The 26,217-nt window shown below is 39.7% G+C and overlaps 1 protein-coding gene across 2 annotated transcripts in view; it reads right to left on the bottom strand.

The window, feature by feature from the left end:
- Positions 1-26,217, bottom strand: part of MCF2L2 (MCF.2 cell line derived transforming sequence-like 2) — a 265,561-nt gene that overhangs the window by 51,481 nt on the left and 187,863 nt on the right. For both annotated transcript variants that reach the window (XM_078453181.2, XM_078453182.2), the window contains exons 16-18: positions 13,531-13,597; positions 5,637-5,752; positions 4,403-4,472 (exon numbers count right to left, since the gene is read on the bottom strand). In XM_078453181.2, coding sequence (XP_078309307.2) covers positions 4,403-4,472; positions 5,637-5,752; positions 13,531-13,597 — 253 coding nt within the window. The remainder of the gene's footprint in view (positions 1-4,402; positions 4,473-5,636; positions 5,753-13,530; positions 13,598-26,217) is intronic.

Below are 26,217 nucleotides of genomic sequence, written 5' to 3'. Positions count from 1 at the left end.
CTACAGGACTCTGGTAAATCAGTTAATTCATAAACCGGGATAGGTTTTTCATCTCCATCCTTCCTCCTCTGCTCTTTACCCAGGACATCACTGTTCCCCCAGAATAGCTCTGCAGTGAGGGACAAAATTGACAGAAAAGGTGCCAGTAGCTGATGGCCCCATCTTTCTCTCTCCCTGTCTTCCTATTATGATCATCATGAGCCAAACCTAGGGGGGAAAAACCCCAAGAGACAGCCAAAAGGTACAAACACCCCAAAAGGAAAACATGGCAGTTTGGACACAGCAACATAGATCTAAGTCCTTTGGGCAATTCTCAGAGGAGCAGGCTCTGCCTCAGACATCACCTTCCACCTATAGCACCAGACTCCAAGATGGGAAAAATTACACGACTATCCTAAGGCTAGAGATGAAAGATTCCAAGTGCTGTGTGGCCTATTTCTTTTTGCCTCAAAGGCCATGAGAGATGGGCACATACCTATCAACAGCCCAGATAGAAAGGTTGCCCAGATAGAAAGGAGTCAGCTTGCCAGCTCCATCCACTCCATCAGTAGGACCTGGCCCAGAGCAGCTGCACTTGTCATAAAGCCTGTGCCACTCTGGTTAGAGAAGCCCATGTGGCTGCATCCTCATGGACTTCTGTGTCCCTATGCTTCTCAGGTCAACTCTTGATGTCCCTCATGTGGACACAGGTTATTTCTTCCCTCACAGCTTTAGCTAGGTCTATTCTTCTTCTCCTTCTCCTTCTCCTTCTCTGTCTCCTTCTTCTTCTAAAGTTTATTTATATATTTTGATAGAGAGACAGAGAGTGAGTGGGGAAGGGGCAGACGGAGAGAGGGAGAGAGAGAAAGAATCCCAAGCAGGCTCTGCACTGTCAGTGCAGAGCTCGATGTGGGGCTCGAACTCACCAACTGTGAGATCATGACCTGAATGAACTGAAACCAAGAGTCAGACAGATGTTCAAATGACTGAGCCACCCAGGCACCCCAAGGTCTATTCTACTTCCAAACACACTGCTGTAGTGAATGCTTTCTGTTTCTGTAGTTCTCCTCCTCTCCTGATGGATTGTAAGTGGTCATTTCACTTCACTCCAAGAACTTCAGCAACTCTGTCCTTTGCTACTCTCTCCGGGAAAAACTACATGCGTGTGTGTATGGAAGGGAGATGACCCCTGAGGAAATGTTGTTCAGACAGGTTAAGGAACTAAAATAATAACTCCGAGCTTAACAATATGTTCATTATTTATTCACTTGAGAACTATCTACCGAGTGCCATTGATAAGCCAGGCACGGCTTCCAGAGCAGAGCAACCTACACATGGGAAACATTCGTGCCATACCAAAAGCCAGGCTTATAAAATACTACAAAGTGATAAAGGCATCTCACCCACATTGGGTCCGTCAGAGCACAAAACACTGGCCTTTAGCACCTAAAACAATTCAAGGTTTCACTGCTTTCAACACTAACCACAAAAGGATTCTTTTTTAAAATTTTTTTTAAGGTTTATTTATTTTTGAGAGAGAGAGAGAGAGAGAGAGAGAGAGAGAGAGAGAGAGAATGAGCAGAGGAGGGGCAGAAAGAGAGGGAGACACAGAATCCAAAGTAGGCTCCAGGCTCTGAGCTGTCAGCACAGAGTCCAATGATGGGCTCGAACCCACAGACTGCGAGATCATGACCTGAGCCAAAGTTGGAGGCTTAACTGACTGAGCCACCCAGGTGCCCCAACTACTAGAGGATTCTTAAAAGCTGGAGGAGATTTTGGAGGTCCAGCCCCCCACTCAGTAAAACAACCTCCACAGTCAGCCACCTTTCCCCAAACTTTCCCAGTAACAGAGGCAAATGGTTCTCCTGATGGATGCTGAGCAGAAACCTGTGTTCCTATGTCTGTGTACTATGTCTGCACTTTGAGCAATGCAGAACATTATAAGCCTTCAAACACCAAAACACAACTGTTGACCTAAATTTGCTCTTCAATCCAAAATTCCTTAAAGAAAGGATATACACTAACCAGCAGCATAAGAAAGTGCCTGATTACCCTCACCTTCTTATAGAATAAATCAGGAGGCTAAAAAAAATTGCTACCAAAAATTCATATTCACACATGATTGTTTATGCATTAGGACAGAGCCTCTGGTGGTGGAGTGTCCAGATTAAGTTCTTGGCTTTGTCACTTACAAACCAAATGGCCCAAGTTCAGTGACTTAACCTTCCTATACTTCAGTTTTCTCATGTATTAAATGGGTTTATGACAATAGTCAACTATGATTGCTGTGAGATTAAATGAGATGATGTATTAAAACTTCTCAGCAAATGCCCAATATAACATACAGGATACCCAATAAATGGTAGCTATTGACAAAGCACTTTGTACTTTGTAGAACCCTTCTGCATACACTATTGTATTAGATCTCCACAACAACTTTACATATTGGTATGATTAAGCTTATTGTATGGAGAAGGAAAGTGAGACTTCAAGGGTTGAAGGGATTTAATGTGAGGTCATGCAGATAGCAAGTGGCTCAACTTAGACAAGTTACATTCCTGACTCCCACCTCAGTGCTCTTTCAGCCATGTCTGAAAGCATGCTCTTTTGTGCCATGTCAGATCTCAGAGCAAATGGAACTCAAAGTAAACTACTGACAAATGTTATTCTACATAGAGCTTGGCCTCTGGGGCAGGATCTTCCTGGATTCTGCAAGCTATAGAGTCTGATTAAAACACTTGGACAGAGCAATATTTCAAAACTCATCTCCACAGAATTCTGCAAATGCTACTAAGAAAAGGTCAACTGTTGTGGTACATAATGGTTGAGGGGCCCATCTTATTAGCTAACAAATACATAGCAGTAGCCAATTCCCTCAAGGAGCCTCAAAGAATAGGTGGTCATGGTTTTTAATTACTCCATTTGTCCCAGACTAATAACTTTGTGCTTGGGAAGAATTTATTACCTATATTCTGTCTCCAACATCATAAATCATTAGGATTATATGCAGTATTTAAATGCAGGTCTGGATGGAATAATTTCTGAGGTTTCTCCCAAAAGGGAGGACTATAGAAAGCTTTGCAAAACTTTAGGTGAGGAATTCTTTTAGGAAAAGATGTTTTGTCAGCAATTCCCTGACCATTTCATTATACTTGGACAGTTTTTAAAATAATATCCACTTTCTCCCCACAGGGTTCTGGCCTTTTCTCATTCAACAATTTAAACAAGTCTTTGCAATAATGACATAAGCAATTATAAAATATTTCTAAACTATGAAACTAGATTTCACATTGGTGGTTTGATGAATACAAAATTGCAAAACAGTATAAAACACTAATAATGCTATAAAAGTAACTCATAAAGGAAATTAATCAGATTGAATACAAAATCATTTTTAGTGTATCTTGAATTCTGGCACTTGATGAAAAGCCTATGATGAGGCTGTGGTGGAAAGCTGATACCGGGCCAAGAAAGGTCCTTCTAAGCCATTAGGAATGCTGAAGGTTGAAGGCTCTGCCTCTCCATTATGTCAAAGGCCTTGAAACCTGGGGATTTTTATTTTCTTGCTGTCAGTTTATCACAAGTACTGATCTTAGACTTATCAGCCATAATTTGGATTGTTTAAAATTTTTTAAGCTGTTTGAGCTGTTGTGTCAGGCTCACAAAAAGAAAAGGAAGGAAGGGAATGAAAAGAAGGGCTGGTTGAGAGAGAGAGAAGAAATGGGAGACTTTGAGAGTTCAGGGCGTGAGGATCATCTGCATAGTCCTCCCAAGGGAAGAAAGTACTTGGTGGGGAGTGGTACTCGGCAATACATTTCTCTGTGACAGCTTACAGAGTACCACTGGACGAAACAGCCTATTCACTGCCCAAAGGAAGGGTGCAGAGAGGGCAAAAGGGAAGAGGTGTGGCAGCAGGGAAGGGGAAATAATCAGAAGTATGGTGTTGTAGGACAGGAAATCATAAACTGGGTGCTAAGTATATCCTCTATGTTGTATAAATAAATAAACAAACAAATAAATAAATAAAATGGAAGAAAATACATTTTTTGAGACTTTTAGTTTAGCATCAGTACTTCTCTTGAGAGTGTTAATACAACTTTAGTGAGGAATTTAAACCTGCTGTGTGATTCTTGTTTGAAAACAGCTCAGTCATTCAGAGCAGGATCATCTGCTTTGCAGGGGGTGGGGTGGGGGGCAGTCTTCCGTGTCACCAGGCTTTACAGGAGGCCAAGCTTGTAAGTTGCTCCCACCTGTCATATGAGCTTAGTCAAACTGGACTCATCCGACTCCTGCTTTGCACTCAAAAGGCATGTGTAACTCTTTAGACCATTGATATTTCCATTTGCCCTTGCCTCATACACAGAAAATTAAGGGTTAACTTTAATCACATGGTTGTTTCGACTTACTGGGAGCACAGACTTACTCTCTTGAGAAAGCAACGCGCCAGAAGTGCAGGGTTTTCGGTGCACTTTTCCAATTCTTTTAGAAAAGTCCTAGGGAAAGAAAAGTATAATAATGTTTTAATTTTTTTACATGTATAAGGTTAAAACTTTTTAAAAGTAAAATCATATAAGGTTTTAAGAGGTCTTTAGAAAAATGCTGTTTTCCAGGCTTTGTTGCTCTTGACTCATTTTCAACACACCGATTTGGGAGAAAAAACATTCTGTGACATTACTAGGATTCCTTGAAACTACCTACAGCTGTCCTGATCATTCTAAGCACTAGCTATAGATAGACAAGATGCAATGATGCTCCCTGCTACATGATAATAACATTAATAAGAACTTCTGCTGTTGCCGCTGCTACTGTTAATATCACTGAGAGCTTCAAGTACGTCAGGCATAAGCTAAGTACTTCATAAACAATATCTCATTTAATCATCCACCAAATCTTGCAAAGTCGGGTTTCATAAATATGAAACCTGAGTTACATAGAGGTTGAATAACTTTTCCAGAGAAGGTAGCAGAAACGGGATTTCCATTTCACTTTTGTGTCTGACCAATGGACAGGAGACGTGTTTGAGAAGCAACTGTGGTTCACTTCACCAAGCAGTCTTTTCCTTTTCCATCAATTACATGTGTGATTTGGGGTTACTATATTGAGTAAAGAGAGGAAACGAGCTGCAGTATCATCTGTGAAATGAAAGGCTGGGAAGATGATTTCTAAAGTCCCTTCCTCCTCTAATTCTCTAAAACTCAACACCCAACCAGCCCTGGGCTACAAGGACAACTTGTTTAACCAGTTAGCATTTTCCAACACCCTAGCTCCCAGCACTACCCTATGACAGTAAGTATGTGGATGTGTGTCCTGCTCATCTTTGTATTCCCAATGCTGAACACAGTGCCTGACATAGTACAGGTCCACAATAAAATGCTGATGCATGAATAGATAAATAAGCAAAGGAACATACAAAAAATATTACCTTAATGCCTGACACCTGGTACATGCTCCATTGGTGCCTTTCCCCTTCTCCCTCAGAGATCTGTGGCACTTCTTCCCTCCCTCTCATCCCATCCCACCCCAACCAAATCCACGGACTCTGAACTACTTGCTTAAGCCTAACAATGTCTAAGCATGTTCATCTCCAAATTCCATCAGTCTGATTTCCATTGTTCTTCTACTTTCCATTTTTCCTGATAATATAAATTATTATATACCTGTTGTGAAATTCATAAAGTTCTCTAATATTCCCAAAGAGAAGCTCCTTGTTATTCTGAAGAACATCTGGAATCAGATGCTTCAGCCAAATAAAATCCATTGGAGTGATATATCCCTGCAGAGGTGGAAACAAGGTAGGTTTTACATGTAGGAACATATGAGAGATGATCTGAATTAGCTACTCCAGGGACCAAAACCCTAACAATTAGGAAATATGGTGTTTAGAAAAATGCTGTTTTCCAGGCTTTGTTGCTCTTGACTCATCTTGATTGACAGTTATCTCCTGAAACCCATTCCATCAAATGCTTTCTTTTGATATTATGTCCTTCGTGCGTCCATCTTCAGAAGATGGTTAAATGGCAATGATAATAAAACGGCAATTTATAGAAAGAAAAAAAATGTATTTTTAAAATGTTTATGTTATACAAGTCAAGTGTGAAAGCCAAAGACTTACCCATCATTTTACAACCAAACACAATTATTATTGTTTTATTATATTTCCTTCATAACTTTTTAAAAGCTTATTTTATATGGCTGTAATCACAGTAATCACATGTAATTCATATTCTGTTTTTCCACATGCATTTTGGGCTAAGCTTGTAAAATTCTACATATATTGTTTTTACTTTTATAAGCATTTTTCAATGTTGCTATATTTATTCAAAATAATTATTTTTTAAATATAATTTATTGTTAAATCAGTTTCCATACAACACCCAGTGCTCATCCCAACAAGTGCCCTCTTCAATGCCCATCGCCCACTTTCCCCTTTCCCCCACCCCCCATCAACCCTCAGTTTATTCTCTGTACTCAAGAGTCTCTAATGGTTTGCCTCCCTCTATCTCTGTGAGTTTTTCCTCCCTTCTGCTCCCCAAGGTCTTCTGTTAAGCTTCTCAAGATCCACATGAGTGAAAACATATGGTATCTGTCTTTCTCTGGCTGACTTATTTCACTTAGCATAATACCCTCCAGTTCCATCTACGTTGCTGCAAATGGCCAGATTTCATTCTTTCTAATTGTCAAGTAGTATTCCATTGTATATATAAATCACATCTTCTTTATCCATTCATCAGTTAATGGACATTTAGGGTCTTTCCACAATTTGGCTATTGTTGAAAGTGCTGCTATAAACATTGGGGTACAATTGCCCCTATGCATCAGCACTCCTATATCCCTTGGGTAAATTCCTACCAGTGCTATTGCTGGGTCATAGGGTAGTTCTATTTTTAATTTTTTGAGGAACCTCCACACTGTTTTCCAGAGTGACTGCACTAGTTTGCATTCCCAACAACAGTGCAAGAGGGTTCCCATTTCTCCACACCCTCGCCAGCATCTATAGTCTTGTGATTTGTTAATTTTAGCCACTCTGACTGGTGTGAGGTGGTATCTCAGTGTGGTTTTGATTTGTATTTCCCTGATGATGAGTGTCATTGAGCATCTTTTCATGTGTCTGTTGGCCATCTGGATGTCTTCTTTGGAAAACTGTCGCTCCATGTCTTCTGCCCATTTCTTCACTGTATTATTTGTTTTTCTGGGTGTTTTGGTAAGTTCTTTATAGATTTTGGATACTAACCCTTTATCTGATATGTCATTTATAAATATCTTTTTCCATTCCACCAGTTGCCTTTTAGTTTTGTTGTTTTTAGTGCAGAAGCTTTTTATCTTGATGAGATCCCAATAGTTCATTTTTGCTTTTAATTACATTGCCTTTGGAGACGTGTTGAGCAAGAAATTGCTGTGGCGTAGGTCAAACAGGAACTTTTTCCTGTTTTCTCCTCTAGAGCTTTGATGGTTTCCTGTGTCACATTCAGGTCTTTCATCCATTTTGGGTTTATTTTTGTGTATGGTGTAGCAAAGGGATCTAGTTTCATTCTTCTGCACGTTGCTGTCCCGTTCTCCCAGCACCATTTGCTAAAGAGACTGTCTTTTTTCCATTGGATACTATTTCTAGCTTTGTCAAAGATTAGTTGGCCGTATATTTGTGAGTCCAATTCTGGGTCGTCTATTCTATTTCATTGGTCTATGTGTCTGTTTTGGGGCCAATACCATACTGTCTTGATGATTACAGCTTTGTAGTAGAGGCTAAAGTGTGGGATTGTGATGCCTCCCACTTTGGTTTTCTTTTTCAACATTACTTTGGTTATTCTGGGTCTTTTGTGGTTCCTTACAAATTTTAGGATTGTTTGTTCTAGCTTTGAGACGAATGCTAGTGCAATTTTAATTGGGATTGCATTGAATGTGTAGATTGTTTTGGGTAGTATTGACATTTTAACAATATTTATTCTTCCAATCCATGAGCATGGAATGTTTTTCCATTTCTTTGTATCTTCTTCAATTTCTTTCATAAGTGTTCTATAGTTTTCAGCATACAGATCTTTTACATCTTTGGTTAGGTTTATTCCTAGGTATTTTATGATTCTTGGTGCAATTGTGAATGGGATCAGTTTCTTTATTTGTCTTTCTGTTGCTTCATTATTAGTGTATAAGAATGCAACTGATTTCTGTACATTAAATTTGTATCCTGTGACTTTGCTGAATTCATGTATCAGTTCTAGCAGACTTTTGGTGGAGTCTATCAGATTTTCCATATAATATCATGTCATCTGCAAAAAGTGAAAGCTTGACTTCATCTTTGCCAATTTTGACGCTTTCGATTTCCTTTTGTTGTTTGATTGCTGATGCTAGAACTTCCAACACTATGTTAAACAACAGCAGTGAGAGTGGACATCCCTGTCGTGTTCCTGATCTCAGGGGGAAAGCTCTCAGTTTTTCCCCATTGAGGATGATATTATCTGTGGGCTTTTCATAAATGGCTTTTATGATGTTTAAGTATGTTCCTTCTATCCCTACTTTCTCGAGGGCTTTTATTAAGAAAGGATGCTGAATTTTGTCAAATGCTTTTTCTGCATCTATTGACAAGATCATTTGGTTCTTAGCCTTCCTTTTATTAATGTGATGTATCACATTGATTGATTTGTGAATATTGAACAAATCCTGCAGCCCAGGAATGAATCCCACTTGATCGTGGTGAATAATTCTTTTTATGCTGTTGAATTCAATTTGCTAGTATCTTGTTGAGAATTTTTGCATTCATAGTCATCAGGCCTGTAGTTCTCTTTTTTGCCTGGGTGTCTGTCTGGTTTGGGAATCAAAGTAATGCTGGCTTCATAGAATGAGTCTGGAAGTTTTCCTTCCATTTCTATTTTTTGGAACAGCTTGAGAAGAATCGGTATTAACTCTGCTTTAAATGTCTGGTAGAATTCCCCGGGGAAGCCATCTGGTCCAGAACTCTCATTTTTGAGATTTTTGATAACTGATTCAATTTCTACACTAGTTATGGGTCTGTTCAAATTTCCTATCTCTTCCCATTTGAGTTTTGGTAGTGTGTGGATGTCTAGGAATTTGTCCATTTCTTCCAGGTTGTCCAATTTGCTGGCATATAATTTTTCATAGTATTCCCTGCTAATTGCTTGTATTTCTGAGTGATTGGTTGTGATAAATCCATTTTCATTCGTGATTGTATCTACTTGAGTCCTGTCTCTTTTCTTTTTGAGAAGCCTGGCTAGAAGTTTATCAATTTTGTTTATTTTTTCAAAAAAACAACTCTTAGTTTCATTGATCTGTTCTACTTTTTTTTTTTTTTTTTGGATTCTATATTGTTTATTTCTGCTCTGATCTTTATTATTTCTCTTCTTCTGCTGGGCTTGGGGTGTCTTTGCTGTTCTGCTTCTAGTTCCTTTATGTGTGCTGTTAGATTTCGTATTTGGGATTTTTCTTGTTTCTTGAGATAGGCCTGGATTGCAATGAATTTTACTCTTAGGACTGACTTTGCTGCATTCCAACGGGTTTGGATTGTGGTGTTTTCATTTTCGTTTGTTTCCATATATTTTTTAATATCTTCTCTAATTGTCTGGTTGACCCATTTGTTCTTAGGAGGCTTTTCTTTAACCTCCATGCTTCTGGAGGTTTTCCAGACTTTTTCCTGTGGTTGATTTCAAGTTTCATAGCAGTGTGATCTGAAAGTGTGTATGGTATGGCCTCAATTCTTTTATATTTATTGAGGGCTGTTTTGTGACTCAGTATGTGATCTATCTTGGAGAACGTTCCATGTGCACTCAAGAAGAAAGTAAATTCTGCTGTTTCAGGATGTATAGTTCTAAATGTATCTGTCAAGTCCATCTGGTCCAGTGTATCATTCAGGGCCATAGTTTCTTTAATGACTTTCTGTCTAGATGATCTGTCCATTGTTGTAAGTGGAGTATTAAAGTCCCCTGTAATTACCACATTCTTACCAATAAGACTGCTTATGTTTGAGATTAATTGTTTTATATATTTCGGTGCTTCTGAATTCGGTGCATAAACATTCATAATTGTTAGCTCTTCCTGATGGATAGACTCTGTAATTATTATATAATGCCCTTCTTCATCTCTTGTTACAACCTTTAATTTAAAGTCTAGTTTGTCTGAAATAAGTATGGCTACTCCAGCTTTCTTTTGACTTCCAGTAGCATGATAGATAGCTCTCCATCCCCTCACTTTCAATCTGAAGGTGTTCTCAGGTCTAAAATGGGTTTCTTTTAGACAGCAAATAGATGGATCTTGTCTTTTTATCCATTCTGTTACCCTATGTCTTTTGATTAGAACGTTTAGTCCATTTACATTCAGTGTTATTATTGAAAGATATGGGTTTGGAGTCATTGTGATGTCTGTAGGTTTCATGCTTGTAGTGATGTCTCTGGTACTTTGTGGTCCTTGCAACATTTCACTCACAGAATCCCCCTTAGGATCTCTTGTAGGGCTGGTTTAGTGGTGATGAATTCCTTTAGCTTTTGTTTGTTTGGGAAAACCTTTATCTCTCCTTCTATTCTGAATGACAGACTTGCTGGATAAAGGATTCTCAGCTGCATATTTTTTCTGTTCATCACATTGAAGATTTCCTGCCATTCCTTTCTGGACTGCCAAGTTTCAGTAGATAGGTCTGCTACTACCCTTACGTGTCTACCTTTGCATGTTAAGTCCTGTTTATCTCTAGCTGCTTTCAGAATTCTCTCTTTATTCTTGTATTTTGCCAGTTTCACTATGATATGTCATGCAGAAGATTGATTCAAGTTATGTCTGAAGGGAGTTCTCTGTGCCTCTTCCGTTTCAATGTCTGTTTCCTTCCCCAGACTGGGGAAGTTGTCAGCTATGATTTGTTCAAGTACACCTTCAGCCCCTTCCTCTCTCTCTTCTTCTTCTTCTGGAATTCCTATGATACAGATATTGTTCCATTTGATTGCATCACTTAGTTCCCTAATTCTCCCCTCATGATCCTGGATTTTTTAATCTCTCTTTTTCTCAGTTTCTTCTTTTTCCATAATTTTATCTTCTAATTCACCTATTCTCCCCTTTGCCTCTTCAATCTATGCTGTGGCCACCTCCATTTTACCTTGCATCTCACTTATAGCATTTTTAAATTCATCATGACTATTTTTTAGTTCCTTGATCTCTGCAGCAATAGATTCTCTGCTGTCTTCTATGCCTTTTTGAATCCCAGCAATTAATTTTATGACTATTATCCTAAATTCTTGTTCAGTTATATTGCTTATATCTGATTTGATCAATTCTTTAGCTGTCACTTCTTCCTGGAATTTCTCTTAAGGAGAATTCTTCCATGTCATCAGTTTGGCTAATTTTCTGTCCCTTATGAGTTTTAAAAGCTTGTTACGTGCTCTGCACCTGTGAGCACTGCTATATTAAAGGGGGGCCATACACCATACAGGGTCTGGCCCTTCAGGAGGTGTTTTTTTGGAGGGTGTTACTTGCTCTCCGTTATTGTGACTTTGGTTATTTTATTTCCCTACTTGTAGTGATGTTTTGGACCCTCCCAGGTGTGCTTTGATTTGTTCCTTGAAGTAGCCCTGGAAAGGAAAACAAACAAACAAACAAACAAACAAACAGCAAACAAAAACACACAAACAGACAAATAAAACAAACAAACAATCCAAAAGCAAAAAACCAAAAACACCAACTATAAGTAAAGAATAGGGTGGAGGCGGTGCTGATGGAAGAGCACATACAAAGAGAGAAATGACAGGGGTGGGGAAAAGAAAAAATAAACATTGAGCAGGCAGAGAGACTAAATGGCTTAATCCAGAGAGAGAGAAAGGAAAATAAAGAAGGGGGGGGGGGGGGAGAAACGATGATAAAGTTATGTAGACAGAGAAACTATACAGCTTGAGTATTCCAGAGAGAGAGAGAAAGGAAAGGAAAGAAGGAGGTGTAGAACATGTATCAAGAGAATGGATTAAATATGTCTGCTTAAACAAACCAAGAACCAGAGTAACCGGCCTAGAGGAGGAAAGAGATAAGGAGAAAAGGAAGGTAGAATGTATCTAAATAATAAGAATTGTCCTAGAATTAATCCAGGTAATGTAGAAGCACTGGTCTGGAAGACTGGTCGGTCTGGTTCCTCAGTGTCTATGCTGCTCCAGTAGACACACACTTACCCCGCGTGGAGGGGCGTGGTTTGGTATAGGCAGGTCCCGCCTCCACGGGGAGCCCCATGGACCCATCTCTGAGGCCTCGCCTTGGTGGTGGGGAGAAAAATGGCGACGCCCCCCCCAGTCTCCTCTCCTCTGACCCGGTGGACTCCGTTGGAGTCATCCTCACTGTGCCATGGGCACAGACGGGGCAGTCTTTCTCGCTCCACCAATTCCCGTGCCCCAGTGATTGGCTGGGATTTAAACTCCCACTCCATGCGCCCTGGCACTGGGGAAGCACCTCTCTATGCCATCCGATATGTGGTCCTGGCTGTTTTTGTTCCATGTTCCAGCACTCCAGGGAAGGGGTCGCTTTCTCCTACTGTGGACTGCGCCCCTGACCTAGCCACTGAGCATGGGGGTGGCAGACGCAGGCGGGCTTTGTCTTGTGCTGCAGCACTTCGAGGAGGTGACCGCTTTCTCCTACTGTGACTGCGCCCCTGACCTACCACTGAACCCGGGGGTAGCTCCCCTCCTCCCCAGGTGCACGAACAGGGCAGCCAGCCCCAGTCTGAAGAAAGCCCCGCAGTTAGAGATGGGATCCCTCTCCGTCTGGGTCTGAGGTTTTTCTCTTGTCCAGATGCAGTCCTACACTTCCCCAGCCACTCTTTCGCTTCCCTTTGGCTCTTCGCAGAAGGCCCCACGCGGCCCCATTTTATCTCCTCCAGTTCGCAATCACCCACCTATAGCCTGTGGGGTTGTTCTGGTGTCTCCCTGTTAGACTCAGTCTCTTTTCCTCCCGACTCTCAGGGTTCAAAGTCCTTTGGCTTCAGCCCTTCTTTGTTTGAGAGATGCGGGAAGTACGGATCCCCCTACTTCTCCGCCATATTGGCCTGATCCTCCAAAATAATTATTTTGTAACTGCTGAATAATATTTCATTTAGCATAAATATCAGAATTTATTAACCACCCCCTATTTTATTGGCGATTTTTTCTTCTGATATTTTATTATTAAAAAATTCTATTATAACTTTGTACACATAATCTTTTTCTCAAAATTATTTCCTTAGGAAAACAGGAAAATTCTAATTTTCACTCTGAAGCAAAAAATGCTACTTGAAACAATTCCCCTTTATTAAATTATCAAAAACATTCAAATTATCATGCTCATTGTTGACAACCATAGGGTGAACCTATTGGGCACTGCTAGAATCATATGAATTGTCACAGTCCCTTGTAAGTTATTTGGCTAAATGGATCAATAGTCAAACGAATGTTCTTATCTCTATTGGAAAGATACTTGTGATAGTGTAAGACCTGTCCCCTCAGTGGGGATTCTAGAGACATGTGGCAACTACCTTAAGTCTCTTTGTGCAACAGAACTTCTCTAGTTTGAATACATGCTTAATGTCTCCTACCCCAATCTACTTACATCAATTATGCTCTTAATTTCTTTTATATAAATCTCTTCGGTCTCAAGCAAGTCACGTATAATGCGTCTGGATCACAGCAGCAGGTGGGAATATGAAAGAGAAAGAGAGGGAGGGGAGAGAGGTTTTTTTAGAATTCTTAATATTCTCAACAATACAGTTCCCTTTAGTGACTTACCTATTCAGATTGCGGTACTTCATTCTATTCTGTTGGACACCCAAGGACACCCAAGGACAGCATCTCACAAAACCACACTCTAATCACACTGGCATAAGAAGAAAAAGGAAGGCTAGAGGACTGTAAACCCACTTGTATAGCCAATGAATGACCTATCTTCTGGTGAGCCATCATGTGGGGGTCAAGAAGGCAGAGATTGTGGAGTCAGAAATGCCAGGTTTGGATCCTTGGTCAGGAAAGCCTACCTGACCTCTACACTGTATGTGTGATTTCCAAGATTTTCTCTGTAGCTTTCTGCTGTTTCATTGCTCAGATCAAGGTCTTTGACCCACATGAGTGGACTTTGTTGTGCATGGGGTTAGATGGATTCCAGTTATGTTCTCTTTCTCTGGCATCTAATGTGTCAGTAGCATTGGTTTCCTCAGCCAACAGACATGACCTCTGTCTGCTTCTCTTGAGGAAAGCAGGTGGGGGTTGTGGTGGGCAGAATGCTCATCCCAGTTTCCTGACTCTGTGTGTACACACACCTCCTCCCAGTTAATTAACTGAACACTAATTTAGGTGCTGCTGTCAAGGGACTTTGCCATTCTGTTTTGTTCCAAACCAGTTAACCTTGAGATAGGTAGATTACCTGGCTGGGCTTTTCTACTCTCATGAACTCATCAGATCTGGGTCTGGAAGTCGGAAAGACTAGAAGAATGAGAAAGATATAACACAAGGGAGGCTGTCCTTGGCTGGCTTTGGAGATGGAAGAGGCCATGTGGTAAGGAACATAGGCTGCCTCTAGGAGCTAAGAGTGGCCCCTAGTTAATAACCAGTGAGGAAACTGGGACTTGGGTCCCTCAGTTACAAGAAACTGAATTCTGCCACAACCACATCAACTTAGAAGAGGAAACTGTGCACAGCTGACTAACTGTTTTAGCTCTGTGGGACCTGAGCAAAAAGCCAGTCATGCTGTGCCTGACCTCTTGGCCCCGGAAACTGTGAGCTGCTAAGTTTGTGGTCATTTTTTATGCAGCAATAGAAAACTAATAGAAAGACTGAGGCCAGTCCCCACATCTATCTCCAGAGAGACTGTTCTCTTTCTCTTCTCAGACACTTTCTTTTTTTGGCTTTCTTTCAGGCCTCCAAGTGAGTTAGTGTTTGTACAGGTGATCATGTGTACCATATATACATTTGATCATGTGACCATGTGTACAATATATACATTTATGGTTTCCTGTGAACTGTTGGTAGGTTAATCTATTAAAAGGTAGCCTATCCCAGTAATATCTCTGACATCAGCCATAGCAACATTTTTCTAAATGTGTCTCCTGAGGCAAGGAAAATAAAAGCAAAAATAAACCACTGGGACTATATCAAAATAAAAACCTTCTGCATAGCAAAGAAAACAATCAACAGAACTAAAATGCAACCTACTGAATGGGAGAAGATGTTTGCAAATGACATATCCTACAAAGGGTTAGTATCTAAAATACATAAAGAACTTACACAACTCAACACCAAAAAACACAAATAATCCAATTAAAAATGGGCAGAAGACATGAACAAACATTCCTCCAAAGAAGGCATACAGATGGAAAACAGACACATGGAAAGATGCTCAACATCACTCATCGATAATCAGGGAAATACAAATCAAAAGTACAATAAGGTATCACCTCACACCTGCCAGAATGGCTAAAATAAAAAAGACAAGAAACAAGTGTTGGTGAAGATGTGAAGAAAAAGGAGCCCTTGTGCACTGTTGATAGAAATGCAAACTGGTGCAGCCACTGTGAAAACCAGTGTGGAGTTTCCTCAAAAAATTAAAAATAGAACTACCATATGATCCAGTAATCCCACTACTGGGTATTTACCTAAAGAATATGAAAACACTAATTCAAAAATATATGCACCCCTATGTTATAGCAGCATTATTTACAATAGCCAAATTATGGAAGCAGCCCAAGCGTCCATTGATAGATGGATATATACACAATGGAATATTACTCAGCCATAACAAAGAATGAAATCTTGCCATTTGCAACAACGTGGATGGATCTAGAGTTATAATGCTAAGTGAAACAAGTCAGTCAGAGAAAGACAAATACCATATGATCTCACTCATATGTAGAATTTAAGAAACAAAACAAATGAACAAAGAGAAAAAAAAGACAAACGAAAAAACAGACTCTTAACTATAGAGAATAAACTGATGCTTACCAGAGGGGAGGTCTTGGGGGAAATAGGTGGACTAGATGAAGAGTACACTTATCATGATGAGCACTGAGTAATGTATAGAATTGTCAAATCACTGTATTATACATATGAAACTATTATAACACTGTATGTCAACTACTCTGGAATTAAAATATAAATAAATAAATAAATAAATAAATAAATAAATAAATAAATAAAGCTGAACCCAAAAAACCCACAATAAATTAGAAAAATAAATAAATAAATGGTAGTCTATCCTAGTAAAGGGCTTCTTTTTCTCTCATAGAATGGATGTGGTGAGGGACAAATAATCAAAGGACACACAATTTACACAAATATAAAAATGACTATTAGTCTTATAAAAAAATGTTCAATGCACACTAATCCAACAAAGGCATAGTAAAAAGAAATAACAATTATCAACTACTAGAACAGTAGAAATTTCAAATCTCAAAGGGAGACTGATAGATAAGAATGTGGAAACACTCTCAGAGAATATTGACAGAAGTGCAACTGTGTGCAAGACGACCTGGAAATATCTCATCAAAATTTAAAACACGTGCTCCTTGATTCAGTAATTTCATTCCTACTAATGTCCATTATTTGTAATTATTTGCACTTCCACAACAACCAGATATAAATTGGAAATTATTTATATGTTCATCAGTAAATTATGGTACAGATATATAATGAAATGGCATGCAGTTTTAAAAAAAGAATGAGGCTGACTGAGTCATGCTGGTATGACACAGTCCTGGTATATTAAGTGAACTTAAAAAAACATAAGATGAAGAACAATATACATGGTATTACTATGTAAAAGTGAGTACGTATACATACATATATGTATGTATATATAATTGTACATGCTTAGGAAATTCATGCAAAGAGGGGCGCCTGGGTAGCTCAGTCAGTTAAGCATCTGAGTCTTGGTTTTGGCTCAGGTGATGATCTTAAGCTGAAAGCACGGAGCCTGCCTGGGATTCTCTCTCTCCCTCTCTCTCTCTGCCTCTACTCCACTCTCTCTGTCTCTCAAAATAAATAAACTTTAAAAAAGAAGAAAATTCATGCAAAGAAACTTAAGACATTGTTAATAGTGATTGCTTTTGGAGAGTTGTACTGAAGGCTAGAAAACAGGGAAGGAAATTTTTTTACCTTTTACTCTACACCTCCCTACAAACTTTAATTAAAAATTTTTTTTTACCAGTTTTATAATTAAAAAATAGTTTAAATGACATTTTAAAATGAATGTTACTGGAGGTTATGACATATAAACTCCAGTAGAGAGATATGAATAAAACCTATAATTTACATGTTTTATAGCTCAACAATGATCTCTTCTTAAAATGACAATTTTTGTATCTATTTATAAATGCTTATTATAAGACAAGACTGAAAAAGGATAGTCACTGACAGAGGACACAATTTCAAGAAGTATACAGACTTCAAGATCACACTTAGGTAACAAAGTCACTAAGAGGTTCTTTTGCTTTTTACAGTCATCCTAAAATGACAGCAGTTGCTATGTCAGAAGGAAATACAGGTCTCAGTACCAATCTATTCCATGAGCCATGGCATTAAGTAGGACCACAGCAACCGTCCACAGAAACCAGAGTACAGCCAGTCTCTTAAGCCCTTATGAAGCACCGTGCTTAAACAACTTGGCAGGTCTGTTTAAGGACGTATTGACAATTAAATGAAGTCAGAAGGCAGATAACACTAGGTGGAGGGCAGAAATCAATTTTAATCACCCAACAGTTCCATAAGAACTCAGAGACTCTTAGGAGTTTTGGGGAACCTGACACAAGAAAATATTCACAACTCAGAAGAAAAAAAATCGCTTATCAGGTCATGTCCCAGTTTATAGTTTGGAAACAGTCTAGAGATCTCATCCAGTAGCTTCATTTTACTTGTTGGAGTGCAATGGATAAAACTAGAGTGATAGGGAGTCCCCTGAACACCATAAGCCCAGACTTCAGTTCAGATCTTGTTTTAAATAGCCTTCAACACCACTGGTAAGCCATTCTTTTTTTCTCTCCTTTGTTTTTTTTAATAACTTTCTAAAATGGGAGAAAATTTATGATTCTTGTTGATGATTGCCTGCTTCGTTATTCCAAAGCACATAACTTTGTAGAAAAGACTCTCAAGGATTTAACATCTCAAGTCATCAAGTATATATAATGTAGATGAAGAACAAAACATTAAAGGTACTCAAGTAATAAAAAACCTTTGAACACCTAGAGCAATTTATGTCCTGATGGATATCTATCCAGAGATGGAGCACTGTAATTAGGGCACCAAATGGAGTTAACCATGCCAGATCAGCTTGCAGTAATGTAATCTATACTAGTGTATATTCTGGCACTTTGTTTCACATTTAAAAGTGGATCTCCCTCCATCCCTGACCCCTATGTCATTAAGGAAGAAAAGGAGGGATAATGTGTTTTAAGGGACTGTTTCCCCTCTGAAGCCATATTTCAAGCTAGCATAAAAACAGAGCTTTGGATATCTGTTTCCATTCTGTATGACACCTCATGTTTTTTTCAGATGACACTGTAACCAAGGGGCAAGAATGGAACCTTTTTAAAAAACTGAATGTGGGGGCATCTGGGTGGCTCAGCAGGTTAAGCATCCGACTTTGGCTCAGGTCATGATCTCATGGTTCGTGGGTTCAAGCCCCACAACAGGCTCTGTGCTGAACAGCTCAGAGCCTGGAGCCTTCTTTGGATTCTGTGTCTCCCTCTCTCTCTGCCCCTCCCCGACTCATTCTCTCTCTCTTCTCTCTCTCTCTCTCTCAAAAATAAATAAACACTAAAAAAATTTTTAAAAGCTCAATGCAACCCTATTTTGTAAGCTAGATCATTAAAGTACATAAATGTTATTAGGATTTCCTGATAAGTTTCTTCTTTGTCCATGCATCCTAATCTTGTTTTCCCCCCTTTTTTAAACTATTTTTTAAGTTTTATTTTTATTTATTTTGAGATAGAGAACACATGCAAGGGAGGGGCAGACAGAGAGGGAGAGAGAGAATCCCAAGCAGGCTCTGCACTGATAGCACAGAGCCTGACACAGGACTCAAACTCACAAACAATGAGATCATGACCTGAGCCAAACTCAGGACTCAAACTCACAAACAATGAGATCATGACCTGAGCCAAACTCAGGTGCTTAACCGACTGAGCCACCCAGTTGCCTCTGTTTCCCTTTTTTAACCATTGCCTTTCATTTCCCACCTCCACCTCCCCACTTCCCATATCTCCAATAGAATAGCATCCTTTTGGAAACCAACCTGTCAGAAATATATTTTTGCTCATTAATTGTCAACACAATTTGCCATCAAGAGTTTTTATTTACTCCTGGTATGATAGCTAACAATGCACATGTCAGAAAGAGCTATAGATTTTCACATTTTAAAAGTTAGTTTTCATTTAAAACCCTTTTTGCCAAGTTGAAAGGACTGTTCTTTTTTTTTTCTTCATTTTTTTAATTTTAGAGAGAGAGAGCATGAGAGCTGGGGAGGAGGAACAGAGGAAGAGAAGGAGAGAGAGAGAGAGAGAGAGAGAGAGAGAGAGAGAGAGAGAGAGAGAGAGAATGCCAAGCAGCTCCATGCTCAGTGTGGAGCCTGATTCAGGGCTCGATCTCATGACCTTGGGATCACGACCTGAGCTGAAATCAAGAGTCAGACACTCAACCGACTGAGCCACCTGGGCAACTCTGAAAGGACTGTTCCTATCCTTCTCAAACTCTACAGCATCTGACATAATGGATACTCACCTTCTTAAACCTTTGTCTTCCTTTGGTTTCTCTTTCTTATTTACTCTTCATTCACCACCTACCTCTCTGTTTCTTCTCTATTCCCTGCTTGCTTCATCTTCCTCCTCCTGTCTAATGTTGCTGCTCCCAGAGGTCTAAACTCAGGTTCCTAGGGCTTCCTTCCTCTTCTCTCATGTTACTGACCCCATGTCATTATCTTCCTCCCAGACCTGTGGTTACGCTCAAGCCCATGTTGCCAATAGTTTACACGCTTCTCCCCTGGATGTCTCCCAGACACCTCAATCACCTCAAGCTGAAGCAGAACTCATTAGACAGAAGCAGCATGTATATCAGTGGAACTGACATTTTGTAGGGTCCCTGAAACACAGTTGTCATTTCAAACTGCTCCCTACCATTATGGCTTATATACTCAATCTGTTGCCAAGCCTCATCATTTCATCTTTCAATATGTTTCTTGGAGTCACTGCTTATTCTCCATTTCTGGTGTGGCCAGTAGAAAGCAAGCTCTCCCTTCCTCTCACTTCGAATACTTTGGTGCACTTCTGGAAGTTCCCCTTTCCTCTGAGGTCTCCCCCTCTTCAGTCTGTTTTGCAGACCACTAGTCTGTGCCTTTCATAAAGCTCCATTTTCTTCATGCCACCATTCCCCCTCTTCAAAAACTTAAAACCCCTTCCAATCGCCCACAATTGCCAGTGTTCCAGGATTTCAAGACTCCATTCATGTGATAAGAATCTACTTAGGGAGCTTGTTCTAAAGGTAAATCCAGACCTACAAATCCAGAATGGGGAGTAATGGGTGGGAGCTATAGGGGGAATCTGTAATTTGCACAAACGTCCCAGACAATCTAATGCAAATGTTTTGCTATTCAAATAAGTAACACTGATCTGACCCACTCCTTTTAGCCACCTCCTCCCCCCACCATTAGTTAGGCCAGTGTTATTACTTTACATTCCCTTTCAAATTCCAGTCATTCTTTTTTTTAAGTCTTTTATTTATTTATTTTTATTTTAGAAACAGCGCACTCATGCAAAGTGGGTGGGAGAGGGAGAGGGAGGGAAAGAGAGAGAGAGAGAGAGAGAGAGAGAGAGAATCTTAAGCAGGCTCCATGCTCAGCAGACAGCCCAACACAGGGCTCGATCCCACAACCCTGGGATCATGACCCGAGCTGAAATCAAGAGTCAGACACTCAACCGCCTGAGCCACCCAGGCGCCATGTCAAATTCTAATGATTCTTGAAAACTCAGTTCCAATCCTCCCTTTTCCATGAAAATGCTTTCTAACAGCTTTGTATAAAATTGGTGCCACAGTCTTGTCCTCACTTCCCAAGTAAAAACTGTTAGATCCATTTACCAATCCTTTATTACGTTCCCTACTATCATTAGCCAGGCACCATTATAGGCACTTGGGCTCAAGAAATGTACCATGGTCCCAGGCCTTAGTTCATAGTGTAGAGGCAGAGACAAGAAAGTCAATGACTCCAGTACAGTGTGGTAAGGTATTGGATAGTCAGAGGAGTTAAGTGCAGAGGAGAGGACAAAATTAAGCCAAGGGTAGCAGGAGACACTACTACCAATTTTGAGTTGAGTGATGTTTAAGCTGAGTTTAAAAAAGAAAGCAAGCAAAAACTAAAAAAGAAAAAAGAAAAAAAGAAAAAAGAAAGCAAGCAAGGGAAAACGTTTGGAAGAAGTGTGTCCCAGGCTGAGGGGAACAGCATAGAGGAGAAAGCAGAGGTGAGTTTAAAAAAGAAAGCAAGCAAAAACTAAAAAAGAAAAAAGAAAAAAAAAGAAAAAAGCAAGCAAGCAAGGGAAAACGTTTGGAAGAAGTGTGTCCCAGGCTGAGGGGAACAGCATAGAGGAGAAAGCAGAGGTGAGAGATGTATGCTCAATCAGTACTTGTAAATTCTCTGGTGGGGCTGGTCAACAGTCTAGTAGGTTCACAAAATGCCAGAAACAAATATAAGCTTAAAGACCATCCAATTCATCCTTATTTTGCAGATGAAAAAACAAGAGGCCCAGAGCCACAAAGTGACTTGCTGAAGACCCACCACTTTGGCGAAGCCAATGTTCTTCGCAAGATGTTATGCTACCTCTCTTCACCTGTTTGGGGGTATATCCAAAGTCCTGTTTGATTACTAAATACTAAATAAAACACAAATTTAAAATGAAACTAGCATACTGTTGTAAAAATACTGGGTTTCAGGATGTTAAATTTTTAAGTCTATTTCTATCTCAAATATAGATGGTGACCTTGAGCAAGTCACTTTCTTTCCCAGGGTATCGCCCATTTCTTTATGTGTCAAAAGGCCAAATTAGATAATCTTGAGAATCCCTGCTGGCTCTCAAAGATCATTTTCTAAATATATTATCATTTCTAATAAAATGTATGATGTGGTCTTTGGCCTAATCACACCTCACTTTTCATTGCTGCAAGAAATGAAACAAAACTTGTAAAACTTTCCATTCACTCACATCCTCAAGGGGCTAAATAGCCAGTGTGTAAATGGAAAGTGCACCAGGACAGCACGAGGAAGGCAAATCAACATGGGCTGGAGACATCCTGGAGACGGTGAAATCTGAACTGTCCTCTGTAAGAGGTGAGGGCTTGGCCAGGAAGACAGAGGGCTGTTCCAGGAAGAAGGATACATGAGCAGAGTCTAGGAGTTCTGGCCACATGTGGGCCTTGCGTGAACCACGCTGCTGGGGCAGGGGCTGGATGGGGAGCAAGGGAGGTGGTTGGGGGGGGGGGGGCAGATGGAGGAGATGGTTGTCCTGCTGGGCTACAGTGTAGACTTGATGCAGGAGCCCAGGAGAAGGTGCAGGAGATTCATTTGGCCTGCAGGGCAGACAACTCTCCGGGAACCCTTGTCATTAGCACAGAATGGGCCCTGAGGGCTCTGACTTAGGAGAAGATGTTAGTTGACATCTTTCTTCTGTTTCGATTAGGTGTTCCGTATTATACAATACATTCTCAGAACTGTAAATGGTAGCAACATGGACGCTATAGACCCATATAATGACCATGTTGAAACCAATGATTTTTAAGCATTAAAAAAAAAGGTCTGATGAATGCAAACACTTCCCTGGCTTCTGGAAGGCTAAAAGTTGAGAGACTCTTGCTCTGCTGCTGAGTGCCATTTGTTCTCTCTTCTTTGTATCTGTTTGTATATTTTTTCTTATGTCCATCGGATTTGGCCTCATTACTCTGATGCATTTAGAGTATACTACCTCAAATTCTTTTTGGAAGAGGATGGGGCATAAATAAATTATTATTAAAGTTCATCTGGGTGGATGCTTGTTCTTCGATATCACATAATAAATAATGACAAAGGAATTTCACACATACTGCACTTCTTAAAAGAGAGACTGATTATAAACACAATCTCATTAATGCTAATTCAAGATAACAATCCTGCATTTGTATAGCATTTTAGGGATTATAATTTTTCTAATTGTGTTTAAAATTTACCATTTAAACACGTTTTAAGTGTACAATTCAGTAGTATTAAGTACATTCAAAATGTATATCACATTCACAGCCATCACTAGAACAGTTTCAATCATCCCAAACTGAAACTGTGTATCTATTTTTTTTTAATGTTTATTTATTTTTGAGAGAGACAGAGACAGAGACAGAGCACAAGCAGGGGAGGGGCAGAGAGAGAGAGGGAGACACAGAATCCCAAGCAGGCTCCAGGCTCTGAGCTATCAGCACAGAGGCTGACGTGGGGCCTGAACTCATGAACCATGAGATCAGGACCTGAGCTGAAGTCAGACGCTCCACAGACTGAGCCACACAGGCACCCCAAAATTCCCGTATCTATTAAACACTAACTCTCCATTTCTCCCTCCCTCCCCCAGTCCACAGTAACCTCTATTCCATTTTCTGTCTCCAAGGGTTTTCTTATCCTTGGTACCTTGTTTAAAAATGGAATCATACAACATACAATGTTTGTCCTTCTGTGCCTGGCTTATTTCACTTAGCATAGTGTTTTAAAGTTCATCCATGTTGTAGCATTTGTCAGAATTTCATTCCTGTTTATGGCTGAATATCTTTCATTGTTTGTATATACTACATTTTGTTCATCCTTCCATCTGTTGATGGATACTTTGGTGTTTTTCACCTTTGGCTCTTGTGAATAATGCTGCTATGAACATTGGTGGGCAACTTTCTGTTTGAGTCTCTGCTTTCAGTTCTTTTAGGTACACACCCACAAGTGAAAATGCCGGGCCATATGACAATTCTATTTTTAACTTTTTGAAGAAACATCACACTGTTTCCCATAGCGACTATACCATTTGACATTCCCACCAGCAATGCACCAGAGCTCCAATTTCTCCATATCCTTGTCAACACTTGTTATTTTCTATTTTTTAAGTGGCCTAATGGGTGTGAAGTAGACTTGTTTTCCTTAATGTGTGCCTTACCTTCCTTGATCCATTCAACACCTGACAAAGAGCTCCTCCAGGGTATTTGTCCTATATTATTTATCTTTGTCCCCTTGCCTTATAAGTAGGTAAATTCTCAATAAATGTTTATTGAATGGATGAATGGTAGATTTGAGGAACAGACACCAATTCTGTGAGCAAGAGTAGGTATTAATTGTTATTCTCATTTCACAGAAGAGGAAATTGAGACTCAGAGCATTAAGTGACTTGATTGAGGTCAGATTGCTGGCTAGGTGCTGCCACTGAGGTCAAGTTCAGGCCCTCTAGCTCTAAAACCAGTAATGGGGAACTGATATGCCAAGGGTGAATGTCAGTCCACTAAAATAGTACCCAATATTCTGACTCTGCAGCATAGCTCCATAAATGACAGGGCCCATACAGTGAGGACACAGGTAAGCAGGTTAGAGAAAAAGGGTTGGCTCAGGCCATCATCTGTTAATGTGTGAGATTCAAGAAATCTCAGAGCCATGGTGCATAGGCACACCTGCTATCCAAACATAACAAGACATCTTGTGGGAGATTTCTGGTACACGAAGGAGATTCCTGGAACGCTGTTGGTAGGAAACCATGATTATTTCATGGGAAAGGGTAGTGCTGGTACTAATTTCAATAGGAATATCCACGTAACTCAATAATTTTCAGTAAAGACAAAAACTGAGACCGCTAATGAGCTTCTACCTCATGCAAAGTCTATTGCAAAAAAGAGATTCCCAAAGGTAAAATACATGTGTATAAAATAAATCAAAAAGTTAAAAAAAAATGAGAAAAGACACACTGCTTTCTCCGCCTTATGTACCTCTTTTGCAGAACTATCCTTATCTGTTTCTCCCTAGCAGATATCCCATTATTCTTTCAATCCCTTTCCTCTAAAGAGGGTTTATTTGTTTGTTTACTTATTTTTTAAAGTTTATTTATTTATTTTTGAGAGAGAGAGAGAGAGAGAGAGAGAGAGAGAGAGAGAGAGAGAGAACCTGAGTGGGAGAGGGACAGAAAGAGAGAGAGAGAGAGAAAGAGAATCTCAAGCAGGTGCAGTGTGCAGCCCAGTGCAGGTGTTGACCCACAAACCATGAGATCATGACCTGAGCCGAAATTGGATGCTTAACTGACTGAGCCACCCAGGCACCCCTATGTATGTATGTATATATGTATTTATTTATTTATTTGATATGATAGAAACATATCTCTCAGAGATATTGCTCTCTCTTTCCAGTATTCCTTAGCCTTATATCTGCAGGGTCAAATATGTGTTGATATTGGGCTTTATGACCTTATACCATCAGACTAACCAAGACTAACTCATGAAATGTATGTTTTATGTTTTTAATGATTTATCAAGGACTTTAGAACTGGCCTTTTGGAAGTGCTGTTATAAGAAAGATCTCAGACAAACTGAGGGTTGATGGGGGGTGGGAGGGAGGGCAGGGTGGGAGGGAGGGTAGGGTGGGTGATGGGTATTGAGGAGGGCACCTTTTGGGATGAGCACTGGGTGTTGTATGGAAACCAATTTGACAGTAAATTTCATATATTAAAAAATAAAAAAAAAGAAAAAAAAAAGAAAAAAGAAATTGTCAAAGTAAAACAAAAAAAAAAAAAAAAGAAAGATCTCAGTATAAGAAAACCATTTCTAACTCTTAATTAATGGGCCACTTATTTTAAGTAATACTCAATAAAATTCTCAGGAAGGCCTGTAACTGTCTTTTAGAATTGGTTTGAGTGGGATTTGATCCCCATATGTTCCATAAAGCAGGTAATGAGCACTTAGTAATTATTAACTATTAAGAAAAGAGAAATAGAGAATTATATTTTAATTGTCCCTTAAATATCAGCACAACCAAACTTAATTAAGTACAAAATTTCTAACACAAATGACTGCATCTGGGCCAGGCATGTAGCCCCCATATTGTAGCCAATAACTATTTTCTGAACATTTCCCATGCTCTGTATTTTTCCTCTTTTCCCCTGTACCACCCCATCGCAGGACCCAAGTCATTTTGCTCACCTTAGATAGATAGCTCTGGCAAGGCTGGTGAGTTGTCTTTTAAAATATAAGTGATAACCAGACAGCACTCAAGATCGTCCCTCCACAAATG

This window comes from Panthera onca, chromosome C2 (genome assembly GCF_046562875.1).
Source record: "Panthera onca isolate mPanOnc1 chromosome C2, mPanOnc1 haplotype 2, whole genome shotgun sequence".
Taxonomy (NCBI): domain Eukaryota; kingdom Metazoa; phylum Chordata; class Mammalia; order Carnivora; family Felidae; genus Panthera; species Panthera onca.
Note: the sequence above shows the minus strand (reverse complement) of the source record. Positions and strands in the feature narration are given on the sequence as shown.